Source organism: Malaclemys terrapin, chromosome 4, assembly GCF_027887155.1.
Source record: "Malaclemys terrapin pileata isolate rMalTer1 chromosome 4, rMalTer1.hap1, whole genome shotgun sequence".
NCBI lineage: Eukaryota > Metazoa > Chordata > Testudines > Emydidae > Malaclemys > Malaclemys terrapin.
The window spans coordinates 50,123,116-50,145,472 of NC_071508.1; the positions used below are offsets into that span (position 1 = coordinate 50,123,116).

At 39.7% G+C, this 22,357-nt stretch overlaps 1 protein-coding gene across 1 annotated transcript in view; it reads right to left on the bottom strand.

Moving 5' to 3' along the window:
- Positions 1–22,357, bottom strand: part of OTOG (otogelin) — a 147,001-nt gene that overhangs the window by 118,566 nt on the left and 6,078 nt on the right. The window contains exons 6-14 of the mRNA XM_054027475.1: positions 21,850–21,956; positions 20,758–20,867; positions 20,063–20,188; positions 18,742–18,850; positions 14,910–14,956; positions 13,660–13,805; positions 3,326–3,458; positions 2,184–2,361; positions 572–696 (exon numbers count right to left, since the gene is read on the bottom strand). Of these exons, the coding sequence (XP_053883450.1) occupies positions 572–696; positions 2,184–2,361; positions 3,326–3,458; positions 13,660–13,805; positions 14,910–14,956; positions 18,742–18,850; positions 20,063–20,188; positions 20,758–20,867; positions 21,850–21,956 (1,081 nt within the window). The remainder of the gene's footprint in view (positions 1–571; positions 697–2,183; positions 2,362–3,325; positions 3,459–13,659; positions 13,806–14,909; positions 14,957–18,741; positions 18,851–20,062; positions 20,189–20,757; positions 20,868–21,849; positions 21,957–22,357) is intronic.

Below are 22,357 nucleotides of genomic sequence, written 5' to 3' on the forward strand. Positions count from 1 at the left end.
ATGGGGAACTGGACCCTGGCTTTGCCACCTCCCAGATGAAAGTTCTTACCACTGTGCTAAAAGTTATAGGGTCAGCATCTCCACCACAACAATTTCGAATGGGACCCAATCCAGAAGGCAGCCCTTGAGTACCCTGTACGTGAGTTAGGCAGACAAATGTCTCTTCTCCTGCAATCTGTGAATTGCTCTGGGGCATAGGTATGAGAGAGGTACCTGGCAGCCTAGAGTACAGCAGCAGTGCACATGCCCAGAGGCAGAAACACAGGTGCCTACAGGATTAGACAATAGCCAAGCAGGAGTTCTATGGATCACAGTGGAGCCCCAAACTGGAACTTAGACACCTAAGAAACTTTGTGGATCTGGGCCTTAATGGGTATGTCTATACTGCATCTGGAACCAAGCCTCCCAGCCTGGATCCAACCCTCCCAGCCTGGATCCACACACTTGTGCTAGTGGGGCTCGTACTAGTACACTGAAAATAGCTGTTTAGCTGTTGTGGCTCGGGCTCAGAGATACAGCAGAATGAAACATTTTGGTGTCAAATCAATAATGATTGATCCTTACTGCTCACCTGCCTGTAGGTGGATATCACATGGGTCCATTGGTGAATGGTCATACGCAGGGGCACATGCGGATGAAGTTTTCCAGGAGTTTCCAAACAGCTGCGGGGTGCTTTCAGGTACTCCTACTGGAGATCTTTTGCAAGACAAAGGTCAGTCACTGACAACATCACAAATTTACAACATAACTGCTCAACTGCATCACATCCCGCAATGAAGTTGGTCAGCATCCCTGTCTCACTGCTCTCTCAGGCAGTGCTCCAACAGAAGGGTATGTCTACACAGCAGTTAAACACCCACAACTAGAGCCCGGTAAGCCCAAATCAGCTGACCTGGGCCAGCCATGGGCGTGTCACAGGTCTTTTATTGCCATGTAGATTGCATAACCAGATCATGTGCTTCACACAGTGAGAAAAGACTCTTAAAAACCATTATAATTTGTCAATTATGGCATTAGATCTCAATTATGGTTTTATACTTAAACACTGTAATCTTCCAGTTGTGGTGCAGCTGTCACATTTCACTCATTTGTCACCCATTTGGACGGCCCGTGTTACAGATGGCCAGGTTTGGAGATTGAGAAGTGTGTTGCAAACATCTGATGATTGTGAATTAAACTTTTAAGAATGTAAGAATATCTTGGCATCTTGTAAATACCGTTGGCAAATTTATAGCACATCCCAGTGTGATCTAGGCAGTTTTACCTGATGATGATTCTTTGTATCTTTAAAATAAAAAGTAGAGCTCGTTGCATGGGGGGAAGGGGGGAATAGTTCTAGAACTTTTTAAAGAAATTAGGGACATTTTTGTGTGAAATTGGTAGACATTTTTCTACCAGCTTTAATAAAAAGAATTCAGTTTAATTTAAAAATTAACACATCTTTTCTTTCCTTCTGACAGGTCAGAGGAATGTCCCTTCCTGCTCTAAATGGGCTCAACCCCTTTCTGCTCTGTTAACTCCTCTTTATCCTTTATCACTCCTTTCCCCTTTACTTTCTCCCTTCTTAGTTGACTGTTTCTTCATCCTGAAGCCACTTCACTGTGCTGGGTCTGCAAGACTGCACGCAGACTTCAGAGCAAAACGGACCAGATTGAATATGTTTCACTGTGGTGCTCATGCATCTCTAACTGTGTTCCAATGCATTCACAGCAAAGTGAAGCTCAAACAACAGGCAAATTCATTTTGAAATCTACTGCTGGGCTGCAAGACTCAGCACAATGGGGACTCTGTTGGAGAAAGGAGATTAGAATGGTAGTGGAGACTAGGATCTGGAAAGAGATAAGGAAAGGCTTGCAAGGAAGCAGAAAGTCCTTCAGGAAGGAGACATTTTCAGGCACAAATCTCCAAATAAACTAAGTCTGGGAGCTTGTTTATATTCTAGTGTACTTCTATATGATTATTTTCATTTTAAAAAAGACATCAACATCAATGCGGTTTATAGTGTCTTAAAGGTTTCCCCTTCTAGCAAAGCAAAACCAACTTCTCAGTTCCAGCATTCTGAGGGGGGGGGGGAGAAGGGGGAAAATATGAAGTCAAACTCTTGATATCTGTCCAAGAATCTTCAGCATGTATATTTTCTATACCACTCTAAATATATGGAAAAAGATGGTAATCATTCGTACAAAAAGTCATCCTGCATGTTCCCATTGAAGGTTCCACAAAGGCCCACAGTATCATCCTTCCATCGGTCGTCAACTTGAAGATAGAGCCTTAGCCCCTGCCTGTCAGATAGTATCTGTAGTCCAATGTTGGTCTTTACTTGCAAAAATACAGAGGAGAGCTTCCTGATTTCAAAAGAATCTGGTGGGGAGGGGAAGGGGAAAAAAGGTAAGTTGAAAGAAAATGGTTAAGAACCTGGTTCTAATTTATGTCAGTTAACAGTTTCTAAATTCTGAACCCTCCAAAAAGCAACAGTGATGTATCATTAGAGGATAGGATGTATTTTACTGTCTCATAAGGCAAACTAAATGTTTGATACATTCTCTCAAGTTGCGTAAAAACACAACAGATCACTGGCAATTTCATAAAGAGTAAGTAGAATCAAATAGTTTTAAAAACACAATTTTTTCAGATAATCAGTTGTAGGCAGGTGACATCATCATGATGATGGCAATGTACTGCATGACGCATAGACATTTTGGACAGTTCCCATAGAGCCTGATCCTGCAAGATGCTGAGTGTCTTTAAGCTCTCACTGAAGTCAACACAGATCCTTGCAGGATGCGGCTATGATTTAATATGCAATATACTTGTCTCTCCCAACAATGATATATTAAAAATGCACTGAGTTGAGGCAAGAAAATATGAAACCCAAACTTAAGGCAGAACTCCTCTGGTGGAGCTCAACACTATTATGCTATGTAAGTAGAGCAAGAAGAACTCCCACTGACATTGCTGTGAGTTCTGTATGAGTAAGGATAGGAGAAAAGTCAGAGTCAAGACCTACAATGATGATTGGAGAGAATTTTGCTTTTAGGACAGAACTAAAGGACCTTGTAGTCTGAGTGATAGACTATGAGCCTGTCAATGGTACAATTTACTTTATTTTCATGTAAGAGGCTTCTGGCATAATACTAATAATTAATATTTTTGTCATCAAGGCATTAAATACCATTGCAGTTAGTTAGTGAAACACCAATTGGTGCCATCCTATGGGGAATTAGCAATGTGTTAATGGCAACAACATAATTCATATACATGGTTTTAAAAATACTGCTTTGCTGCTTGATATGCATTATTTACTTATGTATTTATTATTCCTTACCATCCGAATAGGGCAGGCTAATTTTGTACTGATCATATATCAAAACATCTCCTGAATGAGTCAGAGTCACTTGCCTCTTGGGATCCTGATTAAGAATCAGATTGACTGATTTGATACATGATCCATCTTGGTTCTGCAAATAGGAGTAAGAGAAACATTTTGAGTTGGGTTAAATGTTAAAGCAGAAGTATGGAGGGGGAAAACTGTAAATAATTTTCAATTGTATCTTGCCTCTTTAGAAAAATGTATTTGTAAAATATGTGGTTTCAAAGTTCAATTTAAAACAAAGTTAATATTGAGATTTTAAATATAGATGTTTGAATACACTTGTAACATATTAGACAAATACAGCTCAAAAGTAAGAGACATAAAACCAAATACAGCAAAATCTTTTTATAGGGCCTGATACAAAGCCCTATGCAATCAATGGGACATTACATTAACTTCAGTAGGCTTTGGATCAGGCTCATTTATTTCCGGAAAAAAATTCATGGAAAGTTGATGCTTATAAATAAAATTACATTCTGTACATTATAATGCAAAGAAACAATTCGAGTCAGTCGTTCCATTTAAATGGAAATGGGGTTTTGCCATTATCCAAGTTATTTCTAAACATTTTAAACCTAGAATGCTTTTGAAAGCCATAGTAATATATGATATATATATAAAAAGAGGTTTCATGGTGTACATGATTTTAAAGTATACTTGGGCTCATTCTTGCCCAGGCAAGAGATCTGAAATCCACTGACCTACCCTATTTGCCATGTGTTACAAGCAGTCCTCTTATCTAGCTGGTTAAAGCTCATCTCAGAACCACTCTGCAGACTCACTGGCAACAGGACTTTGATGACACATACCTGCTGTGCCATTGTATCCAACCACATACTTATTGAACTAAGACAGTGATAAGAATGACACAGCCAGGACTACATATAGGCGGATACTTGGGAGTTGTATTGGTTCCCTATGAACACTAGCTAAATCTTACACCAAAGGAAGGAACAAAATCATTCTAAAACAATCTAATGGACCCTTGGAAGTTCCTTGCACTCAGGTCAGTGACACCCAGTGATCAATGGTATAAAAGGCAACCAAAAGATCTAAATAATCAGACTTTGCATTGTAAGTGATCACCAGGACTCTGCAGCAGAAACCTGATTCAGAGAATTGCGTTAAATCTAATCTAGGAAAAGGAACATGCCATGTGCCATACATGGTAAAACCAACCAACACCATTCAAAGTTCATAAATTGAATATTTGAATTGCAGAAAACTAAGTGCTCTGAAATTGAAAGACCAATAATTATTCAATGAAAATGTTGCACAAATAATTTCAAATAACTAATAAATATGACTATATTGTAGGCAGCTCATGAATACTTTGTGAACAGAAAAAGAGGCAAAATTCATCAAGTAAATTATTTACTGAATATTATTCTCACGATTCTATTGTACAATGTTGTAACAGGTTGGGCTTTGTTAAAAATTAATGTTTGATTTGGTCACATGTTTTTCAGGGTTTCTAGTAAGCTTCTTTTGGAGCTGTAGTATGCATGGATAGTCAGAAAACTTTTCCCAGACCTGCAGCCTTTCATTTTGGACTTCAAAATATGTGCTTTTGGCATAAAAATTGTCAAAAGGAGGTAGTTCTATGCTCATGCATTGTACACCTGTGGCTTGTTAGCAATGGCCTTTGCAACGTGAAAGATTCCCATGATCCAAGCTAGACATGCAAAACCTACCTGGCCCACATTTTGTAAATTTGCACAAAGAAACATAGCCAGATAAAGAAACTAGATGGTGTAAGAAAAAACCTAAAGCAAGTAGTGAAACCACTTGGTAACTCAATCAAGTATTGAGCACTTAATATTCCAGCATGTTTTATATTACAGTAGAGTGAACTACAACTAGATACCAAACCAAACAGGTGGAAGGCAGTATGAGTTCAAGATTCATTGAACATTGAATTTTTCCAATGTATCACAGTTACAGACACATGTGCTAAATAACCTGGCAACTATCCACACAGATGATTCAATAGCTATCAGAGTTTCCAGACAAGTACCTCTGTCTTTGTAAGTAGCTGAACCCATTTAGCCTCCCATTCAAAGAAATGCACTGGGAAAGGGAAAAGAAATGCTTGATAAGTCAAATAGAACTAACAGACTTTACTTGTTAGAATAAAATTCAGCAATTGGTACTTTTGTAACCAGATAAAACCCTAGAAAATGTACGGTAGGGGCCAATCCTGCACTGGAAGCAAAATGGAACAGACGACCTGCAAAGGCTTTTCCATCTTTGAATTGTGGTAACAAAGTTGTTTGTTACATTTTTAAATACATATCTGAGCAGCACAGGAACCAGACTGTGAAGCAGGGTCACAATTTGGTTTCTGCTGTTTCTTTGCTCCAGAATGGGAGTAATCTGTATCGTGCCTTTTGCCAGCACAGATTATTTCACTTTCTGCACTGGCTCCAGTGAACAGGCTGGGGTGTTTGGGGACCAGCAGAGCTGAGATTTTGCCCATTCCCCACCATCTACACATGAAGGGAAGTTGCAGCCCACAGGTGCTGCTCTCCCCCCATGCAAACTCTGACAATGCAAGTAACCCACTCAGGAGAGTAAGTGGACTCTTTACATCCTCTTACTCTCCTATGCAGGCAAGTAGGAGGACTCACAAATGACCCCAACGTGACCAGGTCTATCATGTTTGTTCCGTTTTTTTCTTAATATATTATGTATGTATTTATTTTCATAGACATTTCTTCTTCTACAACAGAACACAATGCCAAAGAGAGATGTTTGAAACCTTTACCATTGGCCTTAGGTTCATGTAACTTGATTAAACTTCAAGTGTTGAAGATACAGCACAAGCATGATGATGCAACAGAAATCTGGCAAATCATATATTAAAAACCTTCAGCGTGAGGCAGGCATTGCTGCAATAGCTGATAAAAGTGTCTCACTTGAAGTGGTTATAAGAGACTGTAGGAAGGCAAGAGAAATGTCCCACAGTCACAAGGGTTGGGGTTTGAGAGACAGCTGATGGATCAACCACTGACCACATCATCCCACAGATCACTACATGCAGAGGAGGAGCACAAAGGCTGTGGAGGATACTTCAACCCAGAAGCTAGGATGGCAGCCATAGAGAAGCTCCCCAGTTTCTCTACCACTAGGGTAAGAAGGATTCTGTCCCACCAACACTTCCCACACATTTTCCATGGAAAAACCCAGCATCCAACCCTGCTACTCAGGGGGGCACAGGGAAAGGATTTGGGTCAATCTGCAAGCAAAGAGTATACACATAACACTTTAAGTGCTGACTTCTAGTGGATCATGGCCCAATTAAACTTGAAATTCAGTGCAGATGTAGAAGCAAATCTGATGACCTCCATAAAACCACGGAGAGGTTGAAAGACAAACTGAAAACCATATAAGAAAAGGTTGCATTCAAGACATACCTGTGGCTAAGCAAATGAAATCAAGAGTATGTAGACTGAATATTTCATAGTATTTTGTTGTTCGTCAAGAGTTCTATGGTACTGTCTGATTCATTTAAGATTGACTCTATGCTTTCTTTCACATATAGTGCCCCTTCCCCACCATTGCAACCTACTCTGCCATATATATTTTGTAGCCTGGCATTACCATGTCCCATTGATTATCATTGTTCCACTAAGTTTCTGTGATGCCTATTATATCAATATCCTCATTTAATACCAGGCACTCAAGTTCACCCATCTTAGTATTTAGACTTCTTGCATTTGTATACAGCACTTATAATTTTTGTCAATATTTAGCTGTCTGCCTTCATGTAATGTAACTGACTCATTTTCGTTTGACTAGGTCATGAAGAAGCTTATTAACCAAACATGAACAGATGCTGAAAAGTTGATTATAAAGTTGCAGTCATGAACCAGGACCCCATTGTGCTAAGAACTGTACAAACACAGAAATAATTACAACAAATCTAAGGAGCCAATGATATCAGAAATAGTGCCTGAAAACCAGTGCAGAAAAGAAAGCTTGCATAGACATCATTTAAATGGACAGAACTATTTGCAAAGTTTGTTGCAACTATTATTCCATCAAGTACACATCAAGTGCTACAATAATGCACATGGAATTCATATTTTCTAGATATACAATCCAGACAATGTTAATTGCAGACATTATTCAGTAAATGAACTTAAAATATTTACATTAGTGCCTAGATGTCCACTGTTTCCTCCTACAAATAGCAAGGCAGAAGTCAGGGTACTGAATGTTAAGAGGTTACTAGAAAAAGCAACTGACAGTAACTCACATCCATAATTTGTTTTATGGGGTCATGCAGCGCCATTAAAGTGTAGATTTGCAACAGACTCATATGGAACGCCAATTGCATTCAAGGACTTCCCTGTATCACTAAAAAGCAACAGTAGTGATATTTTACCCAAAAGAGGCAGTTAAAAAAAATACAACTGCTGAAATATTTTTTCAGATCTACCAACCATTTGGATTACTGATAGAGACATATACTGGACACATATTTGTACACACAAAAACATGCCTCTGCACAAACAAATTAAATACCTGTGCACATAACAGCTGATTTTCCAAACATAGTTCAGTATTTGTACATGTTATTTCAAAGCCTGACTGGCTTCTTCATGTCCTCTTGTTTATAAGAGTGACTCTCATCCAATCAATAAACTGAAACAATACCGTATTGCTTATGTGACTAATCAGCTAACCAACACGGCTAGAATCCCGAATATCAAGTATTGAATTATCATAGCTAATTGTTTGAGACCTATCCAGAATTTACAAATAATATCAAAAACTTTATCAAGTTATTTCAAACACAAAAATTATTTGCTGTATATTGTTTGTTCAGCTGTAAATGTGTAACCTTCTTCGAATCCAATCAGCAGTTAGATCCTAGCACCCATATGGAGTCCCAGTGGAATTCTGCATGGGTACTAGGCCCATCCATACAGAGCTCGTTGCAGGGGCCATGATTTGTAAACAGAACAAAGAGAGTAATTTGAAAACAATATGTTTTAAACATTCTTCCTTGAAAGGATAGAGCTATGTAATGTGCTGCAGAAAAGTACTGGTGGAAAGAAATGAATGGGATATTCCAGCTAGTGCAGTACTGATAAGCATGTTTAAATGATAGTTAAAGTGGATGCATTGAAAGCAGTCTTTCCCTTTTAAATTATACTGACTTGGCCTTTCAGAATTCTATCTTCCTACTTTTAAACTTCTATTTTTATTAAAACATATTAAATGCATTTCATGACTGAGTTATCTAACTTCTTCTTTCATAAAGAGGTTCAGAATGGGCTCAGTTTTGTAGGAACCCCTTTTTAAGCCAATATAGATGGTTTGCACTGATTACAAAGTGTTTCAATAGGATGGTCATGGTGACAGCATTAAAATTAATATTATTGATGTTGACTTATTATAATATTCACTGAATTAATAAAAATGTATTCAATAATTTTTATGTTAAGATCATGTCATTTAATGACTGTTATTTACTCCTTTACATAAAACAAGAACCAAGGGTCACCCAATGAAATTAAAAGGCAGCAAGTTTAAAACAAACAAAAGGAAGTACTTCTTTATACAATGCACAGCCAACTCATTGCCAGGGGATATTGTGAAGGCCAAAAGTATAACTGGGTTCAAAAAAGAATTAGATAAGTGCATGGAGGATAAGTCCATCAATAACTATTACCCAAGATCAGTGGTGGGCAACCTGCAGCCCGTCAGGATAATCCGCTGGCAGGCCGTGAGACAGTTTGTTTACATTGACCTTCCGCAGGCACGGCCCCCCCGCAGCTCCCAGTGGCCGCGGTTCACCGTTCCCAGCCAACGGGAGCTGCAGGAAGCGGCACAGGCCAAAGGGACGTGCTGGCCGTCACTTCCTGCAGCTCCCATTGGCCAAACCGCGGCCACTGAGAGCTGCAGGCGGCCGTGCCTGCAGATGGTCAATGTAAACAAACTGTCTCACGGCCCGCCAGCGGATTACTCTGACAGACTGCATGCGGCCCGTGAGCCGCAGGTTGCCCACCATTGCCCAAGATGGTCAGCAATGCAACTGCATGCTCTGGATGTCCTTCACCTCTGACTTCCAGAAGCTGGAAGTGGATGAGAGGGGATGGATCACTCAATGATTGCCTGTTCTGTTCATTCACTCTGAGTGGCATTGGCCACTGTCAGAAGACAGGATACTGGGCTAGATGGACCATTGGTCCGACCCAGTACGGCCATTCTTATTTGTGAATGTAAATTCAGAATGTTGCACATGAAAATGGCTGTGCTATAAAATTTTCAGGCATATTTTCAGAGATTGACTTAACACTTGGCCCTAAACTTGCAAATAATGCCTTCCAGCTTCTATGTACAACAAACTGTAGTCATATAATGTGTTAATATTTATTAACTATCGAACATTGTTCTGCAGAAGGTTTGCTATCTCCACCAAGGATTCTATAGAAGAAATTTTACCTGACAATAATTCTCTGTTTCAGTGAATTGTTTCTTTCATAACATTGCCTCAGCCAACTATCAGCAGGTGTTTTCACATGAACTGCTTTCTCTCTCACTAGACACTTAACAAAAATTCTTATATTCAGAATCCCTCATCATACGAACTACAAAGCCAGTGATGTTGTCACTTGAAACTCAGATAAGGTTAAGCTGTGCTGATCACTTTCCTGAGATGCTTTCCAAAAAGTGCTTAAACAAAATTTCACATCATTCTGAAACCACTTGTTGCCTGCTGACTATTTATGTCACCAGCTCTAAAGCGCTAGCTGACTAGTGTCTTTGTGATTCAAAGGGCTGGAATCTCTTCAGGTATTTTCTTTCTTCATTTTTTAATCTGCTAGAATGTGATGGGACTGATCAGTGAAAAAATGTAATAGTCATTAAAAAAAAAAAAAAAAAGACCAAAAATCTCAGGCCACTGAGAAATAAGAGCTTCTGTAACACACATCTTTGAAAAAAGAAGAACAGGAGTACTTGTGGCACCTTAGAGACTAACAAATTTATTAGAGCATAGTGGGCTGTAGTCCACGAAAGCTTATGCTCTAATAAATTTGTTAGTCTCTAAGGTGCCACAAGTACTCCTGTTCTTCTTTTTGCGGATACAGACTAACACGGCTGTTACTCTGAAACACATCTTTGAGATTACAATTCAGATTTATTTCTTATAAGGGAAACACATGCTGGATGTTCCCTAGGGTAAAGCAGTTTATCTGCCAAGCGGGGGCCATATATTTAAGCAAATTAATGGATGCTTCACACCCCTACTCCGGTGGTGTCTGGATTAACTTCAGTGAAGGTACTCTTGATTTACACCACAGATGTTCTGATTTTCCAGTGGCCTACATCGTCAGAACGCTCCACTCACTTATACCTGCAGTAGAGTTTACACTCACTTTGGATTCATGGAAACAGATCCTCTGGTCTAGACTCAGCACAAGACACAAGTATGTGGGAGTGATCCTGATCTTGGGTCTGGTTGTGGGACCCAACATATACTAGAATGGCCTGATGGCTGCTCCAATTTACACCTGGCTGCTTACTGCCCCAAGAGGCTATTCTGGCACCTAGAAATCACCAGGCCACAGAGATAAATTAGGCACGACCCCTGTGTCTGCGGTCAAGAAGAGGGTGAGAACAGCTCCCACGGCTGTATGCAGTCTGAGGATTACCCCAGAAGGTCAGACACATTAACATTATGGTCACATTACAAAGCAGAAGCAGCACAAAGCCACCGAAGCAAGCAAGGCCCAAGTTCTTGCTTATTTTACACAGAGGCAAGGGAGTGCTGAAAGGGAATGGAGAATAAGGCCCATAATGAGCATCTTGCATATTATCATAACAGAAACTTGAACCAAGACCTTCATTGTCTATTGGCAACATCTTTAGAAACAGCTCCCTCTAACCAAGACAGCGTAAACTGGCCTAATCTTGCCTCAGCCTCTGTAACCCACTGATGAGCGAGTGTTATGAGTTTCCCTCTCTGTCCCAATACACAGAGGATGAGAGTTGTTTCACCCCCCAATTATAGAGCTCAAGCTGTAGCAGTTTATGACCTGATAAGCCAGCCAAGAGGGAGGCCATTACACCTCAATTTGCTTAACTGAACTGCTGGCAGTGTTTCTTCAGGAGATCCCATTTTGCTAGCCATTAGTCCAGCAACACAGAACACAACTGAAATATATTCCTCTTTCTCAAGTTTGGCCAATTCTACAAACCCTGTAGAAGCAGACGTATGTAAACTTTAATGTTTATGTTCCTATTTTTTGTTACACTCCTTTTTTTAATTGCACTAAAAATGAGGATTGAGCTTTCTTTCAGACTACAATACTGGAGTCAGCAACACCTCAGGATTTACAGAAAGTAATCAATGCAGCCCTCTCAGGGGTGAAACACAGTGACTATTTAGAAATGCACATCAGTTTTGAATAGAAAGCGAAGGAGAATACTATAGGCAAATGGAATTACAAAGGAAAATAGAGGGAAGAGGATCTTATTGTGATCTCACTCAGTCAGAGGTAACTCCAGCGGACTGTAAGCTCTTCAGGGAAAATGATTGTCTTTGAACACTGCCAGCACATTGTCGGAACTATCAGAATACAAATAGCAAATAATAATAAAATCTGTGCAGTTTAGATAAACTTCAGAGTCATCAGTAGAGTTGCTACTGATTTAAACTAGTTAAGTGAGATCAAAATCAGACTCCGAATGTAATTACCCAAGCTGGAATCTGGCCAGGACACAAAGTTTAACCTGTTCTACTATTAGAACAGGTGGCCAGCAGCTCAGTTTTTTTATCTTGTCTCAAACATGGCAACTGCCATAGCACTGTGATCCTGACATAATATTGGAGCATTAGTTCAGAACAGATGCTAAGTACTGGACAAATTCTGCCCCGGGGTGTACATATATAGCACCTATTGAAGTAAATGAAAAGGCAACCATCCAAAAAAGGAAGTTAGACACTCAGAAATGTGGTGTAATTCCAACACAGTCCTCAATACAAGCTATCACTTGAAGAATGTGGGGTGGTGGCGGCAAGGGGTTCATGATCCCATTTGCAGGCTAGAGGGCTCTGTAGTAAAGTGTGTGACTGGAGTCAGTCTGAAAGGAGCCAGCTTAAAGCAAGGTGGGGTGAGTTGTGACTCTCTGCCTTAAGGAACAGCCTTTTTACTCTCTCTCTGTTTTGGGGTTCTTGTGTGTTATTGTCATAAATTCTAAGCAATAAAGTAGCATTATGTTGCACCCTTCCAGCAAGAGTATTTATATTTTTATCTAATATATTTTGTGTGTGCTGTTACCACTTTCCACAGCAACTAGGTATTCCCTGGAAGACTAGTACAGACCTGACCCAACTTTGCTTACATTGCAAGGTCTAACAAGGCCACAACACAAGGTTAAATGCTCCAGTTGACTATATCAATCAGGGTTGTATTAGATATCATGAAGGTAATAAAAACCTTGTCCAATATACTGTATTCATCAGCACAAGTAATGTTACAATGATATACATACACACAGGACTGGCTTCACACATGTAGAAGAGATACGCAACTTTTGTATGTGACTACAGGCTGATGGGCAGATGTTTGCCCATTTGCCTAAGACAGCAGAACTCCTAGACTCAGCCATACTTTACACACACACACACACACACACACATTTAGAGAGAGTTCACCACCATCAACACTCTTGACGGGTGTACCCAAAACTTTATGCAGCTTTCCAAGCACCACAGCTAAAATTCTTTACAAGTTACAAGAAGCAAAATGAGAAGCCCCTACACCCAATGCACTGAGAATGGTAATAGTGTTTTGTGACTGCTATGTTATGTTTGCTATGTGCTTACGGCAGACCCAAAGAGAGAGAAGAGCCCACTACACCCAGAAGCCTCCAGGACAATCAGATACCAACATTTATTTTTCAGAGTAAGCTCATCTTTTCTATTTTTCCCCCTCACCCAGGGCCTGATCCAATGTCCATTGAAGTCAATGGGAGGCTTTTGATTAACTTTAATGGATCCTAGATCAAGATCCCAAGGCACAGCTCTTCCTCTCTCTGGATGCAGATGTATGAGGCTTTCTCTACAATCCTCCTCAAAAAAAATCTATTTAAATGCCTTTAAACATAAATTAATTAAAGAAAATCATCGCTACAGTCTTATTTTTAAAGTGTTACATTGTACAGGAAGTTGGTTGTGGATTTTTTCCCCTCATACTGAATGCATTTTTCTGACTCCGGTAACAGAAAATAGAAGATATAAGATATAATTAGAAAGCATTAAGCCTTACCGGTCCACAAGGAGCATTTTGCAGAGACACTGTAAACTTGCCAGATCTGTGGCTTTTTGCCAGAATATATTGGCAGGTAGCTTGGAAAGTGTATTTGCGCCCATCAAATGTCATGAAGTTAATGTCTCCTGAGACAGAGCATTCAGCTGATATTAAAAAAAGGATAAAGTCCTTTATTACAGAGCAAAAGTGTTTGTTGTAAATACTCTACAACTTCTATTATTACTGTAAGATTCAAATACTCTGGTATGGATCGAACAACTTTAATGACTCATTAACAATGTTATTCATGTGCTGTACTCAAGTGTTAGTGACAGCGAGGGAATGCATTAACCAAGCCCACATAAAGCAGTTAGAATATGAACACTTGATCTTAGAAATTCTCCTGGGATCCACTGCAAACTAACACTCTGAATATTGATAATCACTGCTCTATAGATTTGTCAGGCTAGTAACTGTTGGGACTTAGATACCACAGTGGTGAGCATTATAGAAAACCCTAAGACAGGTGGATAATTGGATGTGTAAAATTTGGATTCTTGATTATTTTTTTTTTATATATATTATTGTACACAAAAAAAAAACGGTGTTAAAGGCCCATTAAGGTTGCAAAGTCAAACATTCAAAAGTTAAACGCCAGTATTAAGTTAAAGTTATCTGTTTATAACTCAGCCAGATTTGAGATTTTTTTTCTTTCACAGGAACAACAAAAATTTAATTCCTGACACCAGGGCAACCCCCACTGCCAAAGTTCAAGTCTTTTCTCCAAAGCAAGCGGTGCTCGTGATTGGCAATGAAACAGCTATAAGAATGTAGTCAAAACAATGCATTTTTCCCTACTCTTGTTTTTGGAAAAACAAATCATCTGAGGAAGACATCTGGCATGAAAAATTTCAGCTCAAACAGTTTAAATTATAATGGGAAATGTTGGTCAACATAAACTAAAGATGGTGCCGCCAGTTCTGCCTATAACAACACTCAACTAACGTACTGTGAAGAGCATTATCTAGCTGAATAGAAAAATGAAGATGGCTGTTATGAAGGTCATTGCAATACCTATTACAATGTGTGTACATGGGTGTATGTGTATATGTAGTTATATAAAGAGACACACACACGTTGTACAATAGGAAATCTTGTTAAAATATGTCTCAGGGCAGAATTTGGCCTAAAGTAACAATTGGCTATTATAAACTAACATAATGTTTTGGAATCTATGAGGTACCTGACCCCAGGTCCTTTACACATACCTGGACAGGTAAGATTTGTGCAGGTCCACTTTCCTCCAATACAAGTACTGAAAGAAAAATCAAAAGGTGCATATTAAAAAAAATTCAAACTTGTCCATCAGCTCCACCTCCTGGTTTTCTGCTCCATGGAGACATCACCAAAAGAGTAAGTGGGATGGAGGGGTACGGCAATAGCAGAAGATGGCCAGACCCAGATATTGTGGGCAATGGTTGGACTTGATTATAAGTGGGGAGATTGCTGAAAGAAGTGCTATCTGTTAGTTTGCATAGAGGCCCACAAAATCTAGGATTAGTCTTGCTTTTCTCATTAGTGATCATTATAAAAACTAATGATGAATGAACCTCAAAAGGTCAGGGAGCTTTAGTTTGGATCAAATCACTTGAAAACCTGGATGTTTATCCAAACTTTATTTGAACCTGTTGGATGTGCTTGATACAGAAGTTCAGGTCAATTCCTTTTTTTTTTTTTTTTAATCTGAACTTGATCACCTCTCCTTAGTAAAAGAAAAAACAACATGGAACAATTCTGTTAATAAAAGGACTGTATTGTAGAGGGCTGAGTTTTAGGGAAGTCTCACTTTCTAAGATTTTTGTTCAGACTCACTCACAAGATGTTTCTCTGCAGCATCAGAACCCCTTAAATATTTATACGGTTAGACTTCTCTGAATATGTAATGAGTCTGAAGAAAAAATGGAAAGTATCAAATACTTGTTTGTTCTGCAACATGCCTTCCACTCTTCATAAAATAGGAAGCCTTGCATCTGAAGTGCTATTGCTATCATGGTGCGCGGTGTATCCAGCATCACTGATTTCTCTCTTAGAAATTTTCTTTCAGTACAGAAAACAGTAGTTGGTGCAGTTATGAAGTGCCCACATCAGAATAGCATTTTTATTATTACAGTTCAGAACCGACCCATTTTTAACTCATGAAGAAGCGGGGGGGAGGGGGGAGGGAGTCACTTTGCAAGGCCTATGGTATGCAAGAATATGACCAAACACATTTAAGTACTATTGAAATAGAAGTTCTAACAACATTTTTAAGGACAGCAATCTGTAATAACACTAAGCAATAAGGGGAAACCAATGTTAAGGCAAAGACTGAAGGTGTGTCTATTTTCTGTAGCAGAGGTTTATAAAAAGAATAGAAAGCTGTTCAATTTTTCATTTTATTGAAATGAAACCTGTATCTATCCTGCTCAGCAGAACAATTTGATCTTGTCAAAGAGAGAACATCTTCCTTTTGGCCTTGAAGGTAAGATATGCAGTCTACTTAACGCTTCTTTGTGGAAAAGCATATTCAGGGTGTACTGTAACTATAAGAGTGGTGTGGCTCATATCTCAAACATCTACATCGCTACAAGAATGAAGGAAGGAAGAGATCCCTGAGCACAGATCTCATTATACATCACCACTTTGCATTGTCTGCTCACCAGACATGTCTTTAAGACTCTTCCACCTTCCAGACTACAGCACACATAAAAAGACAATGGTTTGATTTAGTGTTGTTGCTTTCAAAGTGTGTCAGATGTAATTCCCATAGGACCCATGAAATCCGGCCATACCAGAGCATCCAGAACAGCAGAAACAAGCTTCTCTAATCAGCCTTATTAAAATGCAGTCTCATATTTTTGCGCTCAACACCACAGAATGATCTATTTTATTGGTGTCCAATCTGTGGCTCTTGAAGCTCTAAATTGTGGCCCTCAAGTTTCACAATGTTAAAATATGGTCTTGATTATAAACTGAAAATGCATTCCCCAAGCCAGGCCTTGCAATTATTTAAATGAAACATTTGAATCAGCTTTGTCACTACAGGAAGGAGCTAGGGGACACTGCCTCCTCAGCTGACTTCCACTCCTTCCCCTGCATCCCAGAAGCAGCTCCATTATGAGCCGGAACTTCATGAGCAGCTCCTGTCCCTTCCCTGCTGCAGCTGTTCAGCAGTTCCCCCACTTGCCGCCTACTGGATTGCAGGGGAAGGGGAGTAGCTCTGGTTGCGTCACGGTGGGGTAGTGGGCAGCCAGACCTAGTGGTCAGAGACAGAGTCCACAGTCATGAGACAGAAGTCAAATATCAGATGGGTCAGGATACCAGGAGCTCAGAAGCAGGAGACAAACTGGAGATCAGAACCAGAAGTCAGACACCAGGAGTCAAGCCAGGGGAAGAGGAAGCACAAGGCACACAGTCCAGAACAGGGTGGATCCCAGTTGTTCAGACAGCTTCCTGTTCCTGCTGCTGGCTTAAGTAGGACCAGCAGGCCAATCAGCTACTCTGTCACTCCACCAATAGGACCTCAGGGGAGGAGCCTCAAACTGAAGTTCATGGGTCCTGGGTAAGCAGTTGTCAGCAGGCTACCAAGTGGCGGGTTGGAGCATGGCTGGGTCCTACAGACCCAGATTCAAGGCCCATGGGTTGCTCCATTGCTTACTTATCTCCCAGGTTGTGGGAGCCTGACGAGGAGCTGACAGAAGCTGAGTTGGCCTTGCCTGAGCCTAAAGGAATATTTAGCGAAGAGTGGTTCCCCTCCCCTACACAGCCTTGGCTGGGGAGAGGATGAAAAACTGAGAACCAAAAATAGTTATAGCTCCAGTTATGGCTCCGAGTCCAGGTTAAAGTAGCCTGGGGGCTGTTTTATCTTGTTCCAGCTGGCTACAGTCCCCAAGGGACTATACACTAAACGGGGAGGACCAGAGCGCAGCCTGCTCCAGCCATAATCCCTCCCCACAAAGAACACACACCAGTTGCACCAGAGGCTGTAGGGAGAAAGAGGTGAAGGAACCAACTATACTCAATGAGTGTCCAAGGAGGACTCCTCCATACCTAGAAATCCCCTGCAGGAGACATGGTTTCCACTCCATTTGTGCTTCCTGAGTACACAAAGGGAAGAGAACATAGGGGATTTTAGGGGAGTTGAGCAACTGGAGCTTTCATTGACTTCATTTGGAGGCATGGGTACTCAGCAGCTCTGAAGAATCCAGCCTTGTGTAGCTGATTAATAAATCACCAAGTACAGGTCATGCAATTGGTAAATGCAGAGTGCAGCTGCGAAATGAATTAATGATCACAGTAAAGAATGGTGAGCCCAGAATAAGTGTCTGTGAAACTTTAAGGATTCTATAATTATATAAATTTCTCCATCTAAGATTAACATCTGACCCTATAATTAGACTCTTTCTGATATTATCCTAGCAGTTTCACTATCCTAATATTTGATCTACCATCCAAATTCAGATTCTGCCTGTCCCTAGGGAATTTCTAGATTCAAAGAAGTGTTGACAACACCACAGAAATTAAACAAGGATACCTGAGAAGAAGATTATTTTAGAGTCTAAAACAAGATGTCTGATACTTATCTTGAGTTTCCACAGATTATCTGAATTTGGGTTTGAGCTAAATTTTATCCCAGTATAAATGAGTACAACTCCACTGAAGCCCTAGAGCTGTGCCATTTTACACCAACAGAAAATCAGACACAATTATGTAAAAATTTCTAAGTTTATTTAATTTGTTAACATTTATCTGCTTTATTTTTCTGATTTGCCTTTCATAAATGAAAAGAAAAGTGCATTCACTGCCCCTCCATAATCAGACAAAATATGTTATATACAAATTGATTGTATTTTCATCAGGGCTTTGGAGTGGAGCCTGGAGCTGGAGCGCAGAGCAGCTCCGCAGCAGTGGAGCTGCAGGTTTTTGCCTGGAGCTGGAGTGGAGCCGGAGCACAGCTCCAAAGCCCTGATTTTCATAAAAATAGGGGATGTAAGAAAGGGCTTTTTGTCTCATGATCAAATGATTAATCAAGTATGCAGTACAAAAAGGGAAGTTACTAACCAGTTATTGCACTCCTCATGAACCACAGAGCCCGTTCTATAGGAATTTCCATGATAATCACATGGGCATTCTGTAGGCTTGACACATAATTCATTTTCATAAATTAGACCTAGAAGGAATAATCCAACATGAAATAAATGTGAATGAGCTTCATTAATGGTGGCTGGAGCTTTGTCTACCTAACTAGTACTTCTAATAATAAAACTAATGGCCCTATGGAGTAAATGTTTTAGAATAGCTTGAAGTTTCTTCCATCTTGCAGAAAAAAATTATATCTAATTAAATATTAGATTTAATCCCTTTATTGTTGGAGATACACTGAAATCACCGGGAGCTGCTGGTTAAAGTTTAGTATCTTTGAAAGTCACACTGCTTTATTTAAGTGCCTTATGGATCTGGGAGCTTAATGTCAAGCACTCATTGTTTGACACTCTTGGCCTTTGGCCATACATTTTATGCACTGTTTGCTGTGTATTTTGTTCCTTTAATAACTAATTTAAATTATAACTATTTTAGTACTAGAACCCATAGCACAATAGCCCACTGGAAACTAAGCAGATAACAGAGATGATTACACTTACATACCAGCAGAGAATTACTGAGGGGCACCACTTTTAAGATTCATGGAACATCACTACTCTGTTTGATCCGTCCCCTTCCAGACGGTTATATATCCAATAACTGACAGTAGCAAATGGAGAATAGGGACAAGATTTTGTATTTACGTATGTGCACAAGGCTAAGTTAAGAAATACACTCTATACAAATAGGGACACATCTAGGACCCCAGCTCCCAGCATCAGCAGAATCTCAGCTTTCATTTAAAAAACCATAACTATGTATGTTTCTAGCCTTCATGGTTGCAAAAGAGAGCTTGAAAATGTAACTTGAGTGTAACCAGTGCCATGATGTCTGCCTGAGTCTGCAGACGCCTCTAGCAGAGAGATGAGCAAGAGCCACTAGAACTAGGGAGGAAATTGCCTAACCCCAAAACCAACACCAGAGCAAATCATTGCCTCTTGCGCAGGGGGTGGAGCTCTGTTGCTTCTGTGGTGGTTCCACCTGGCTACTGGTTGCAAGACTGGGAAAGGCTCAATCAATCAGTATTGGGAGAAGGGCCTCCCCGGTACTCCCCCTGTTGAGGCAGCAGCCATGATGAGTCCCCCTTGCGAGTGTGTGCCTAGAATGATCCCCAGCTTGCCTCCCCAGCCTGGTGCCCATTAGTTTCACCAAGGCTCACACACATATCTGAAGGCCAAATTTAGCCATAGGATAAGTTTAGCCATAGATAAAACAAGTTTGAGAAATAAGGCTGTGTTACCATCTGGACAGTAGCATCCATCGACACAGGGAAGTTCACTGTCAATACACTGTGTTTTTTGCTGACATGAAACTGGGCAACAGTCGATACATTCATTGTAGATTAAAGGTTCTTCACAGGTAATAACTGAAAAATGAAACAAGCTGAGAAATGAAAAGGCATTATGCTACCACCTCAGTGGAAGTTAATACTATTCACACTGTTTTCATATATTTTACTTTTTTTAAATTCACGTATCAAATCTGACATACTGAATTGCGAAGGTTTATCCAAGTGCTACTTGAATAAAACATTTTTAAGTCCTTGCAAATTTTATATTTCAGAAATCAAAGTAATCAATATCTGAGACAGCACCTTTACAATAGATAAGATGCACAATCTTCTCAAAAATACCTGCAATGTTTCTAACAGGATGATTTATTTTAAAACATTTTCAAGTCATAAAAAAAACATATGCTTCATAATTTATGACAGTCTTACATTTATATAGAACCTTTCATAATAAAATTTCCTAAGTACAGACTAAATGTGCAAAAATTAAACATAGTGAAGTTCATCTAGCACTGAAGTGCAGTCAGCTCTATGTTGTCTCTGGAAGGCACATTGAACCACAATAGAAAGAAAGATGTGCAGAACTGTCTCATCAAAGTTCAGCTATTGGGTAATATTTTCAAGTATGTGAGTAGCCAACATACCACATTGCTGAAAGTGTGTCCGCCATCCATGAAGGGGTTTTCCTGCTTGAGCACAGGTCCTGGCATATTCAGTTAATGCTCGACACCAAGTTGCATGATCAGCTGCTGACCTTATACAAAGAAAAATTGGCATGACCTTACTTTCTCCGTATAATCATATAACTTCATAAATATTTTGCTAAGTCTTGCATTGTTTCAACAATATGTATGTTCTGGTATTTGAATTTATATTAATAAGGAATAACATTTTGAAATACTGTGTTGGTTAAATAACCTAAAGTTCTTAAATGAATAAAACATTCTACCCTGCTTGGGAGACTACTTATCAATATACATGGTGCCTGATTCTGATCTTAATTATACTGGTATAAATCAAAAACAACTCCATTACAATCAATGGACTTTTATAGCAATGTAAAAGTAATGAGAGTGAGATTAGAATCAGGTTCTTGATTTTTAACAAAGAAGAAATTCTCTCAGAAAAGTTATTAAGCTCAAGGGAACAAGAGGAAAGCATTAAGAGTGCCATCAATGTGCTCAGCACGGTACAGGATGCAAAAGGCTGTCTTTGTCCCAGCAATCTTACATTTTAAATCACAGTCAGAACAGTTCAGAGAAACAGTGCATCAGGTTGCCAGATGACAGAATAATATTCAAGGAGTGTAGATTTTTAAAAAATCATTGATTGTCTCTGTTTGTCAGACTAACATATGTTTTGTGGAAGATTTTTTTTATTTGTTTGTTGATGCAGCAATCCTGCACCATTAGAATAGAACATACTGATTATAGCACAGCATATACAGTAAAATACATACACACTCAAGGATAGATAAATTGGGTAATTTAAAACTCATTGAAAGTTGCTGGGCCTGAGGCTTTTCTCACTTAAACCAGAGAAACTGAGAATAACTCCACTGAATCTGTAATGGTATGTGGGTATAAAGCCAGGCCCATTTATTACATCACAAGAACTGTTAGATAAAAAGTGTTATGCAGAAAAGACATGCATTGAAGGGTCAGATATATTTTCTGAAGAGAAGAAGAAAATGTGTTATCTACCAGCTTTTGAATTATCAAAAAATGCTTACTTACATGCAGAGGTCATTGGTGCAACTAGCCATGAAAGGAAGAGGACTCACATAATCATGACATTGTTCAAATGGGGGCCATAGTAGTGTATTACACAGAGCATATACCTTCTAAAAAGAAAGAGATTGCTGTTGTGAAAGGAGTGTTCTTAAGAACATAAGCAGCATAGCATATTGTGCAAAAGCAAAACATGTGGCATGCTCATTAAGTAACCTCAGGCTAGGAAACAGTTTCTTCTCAGCAACTAAAAGCAGTTGCCTGTAGCATATTGCTCTCCATCAGGGCTGACTAGAGAAGGAAGGGGTGAGGTGTCAATTGTTCCAAGGCCTTAGTTCAGGGTCCCCCCAGAATTGCCTGTAACTGAGGTGAAATGGCAGGGGGCAGCAAACAAATTTCTCTCAACATCCTAAGCTTGTCACAACATTGACTCCTCAGTGCTGTCTGTTATTGTCTGTACAATCACTGGATATGGACCAAGATGAGAACCTTAGACTCTGTGTTAGAGCTCAAT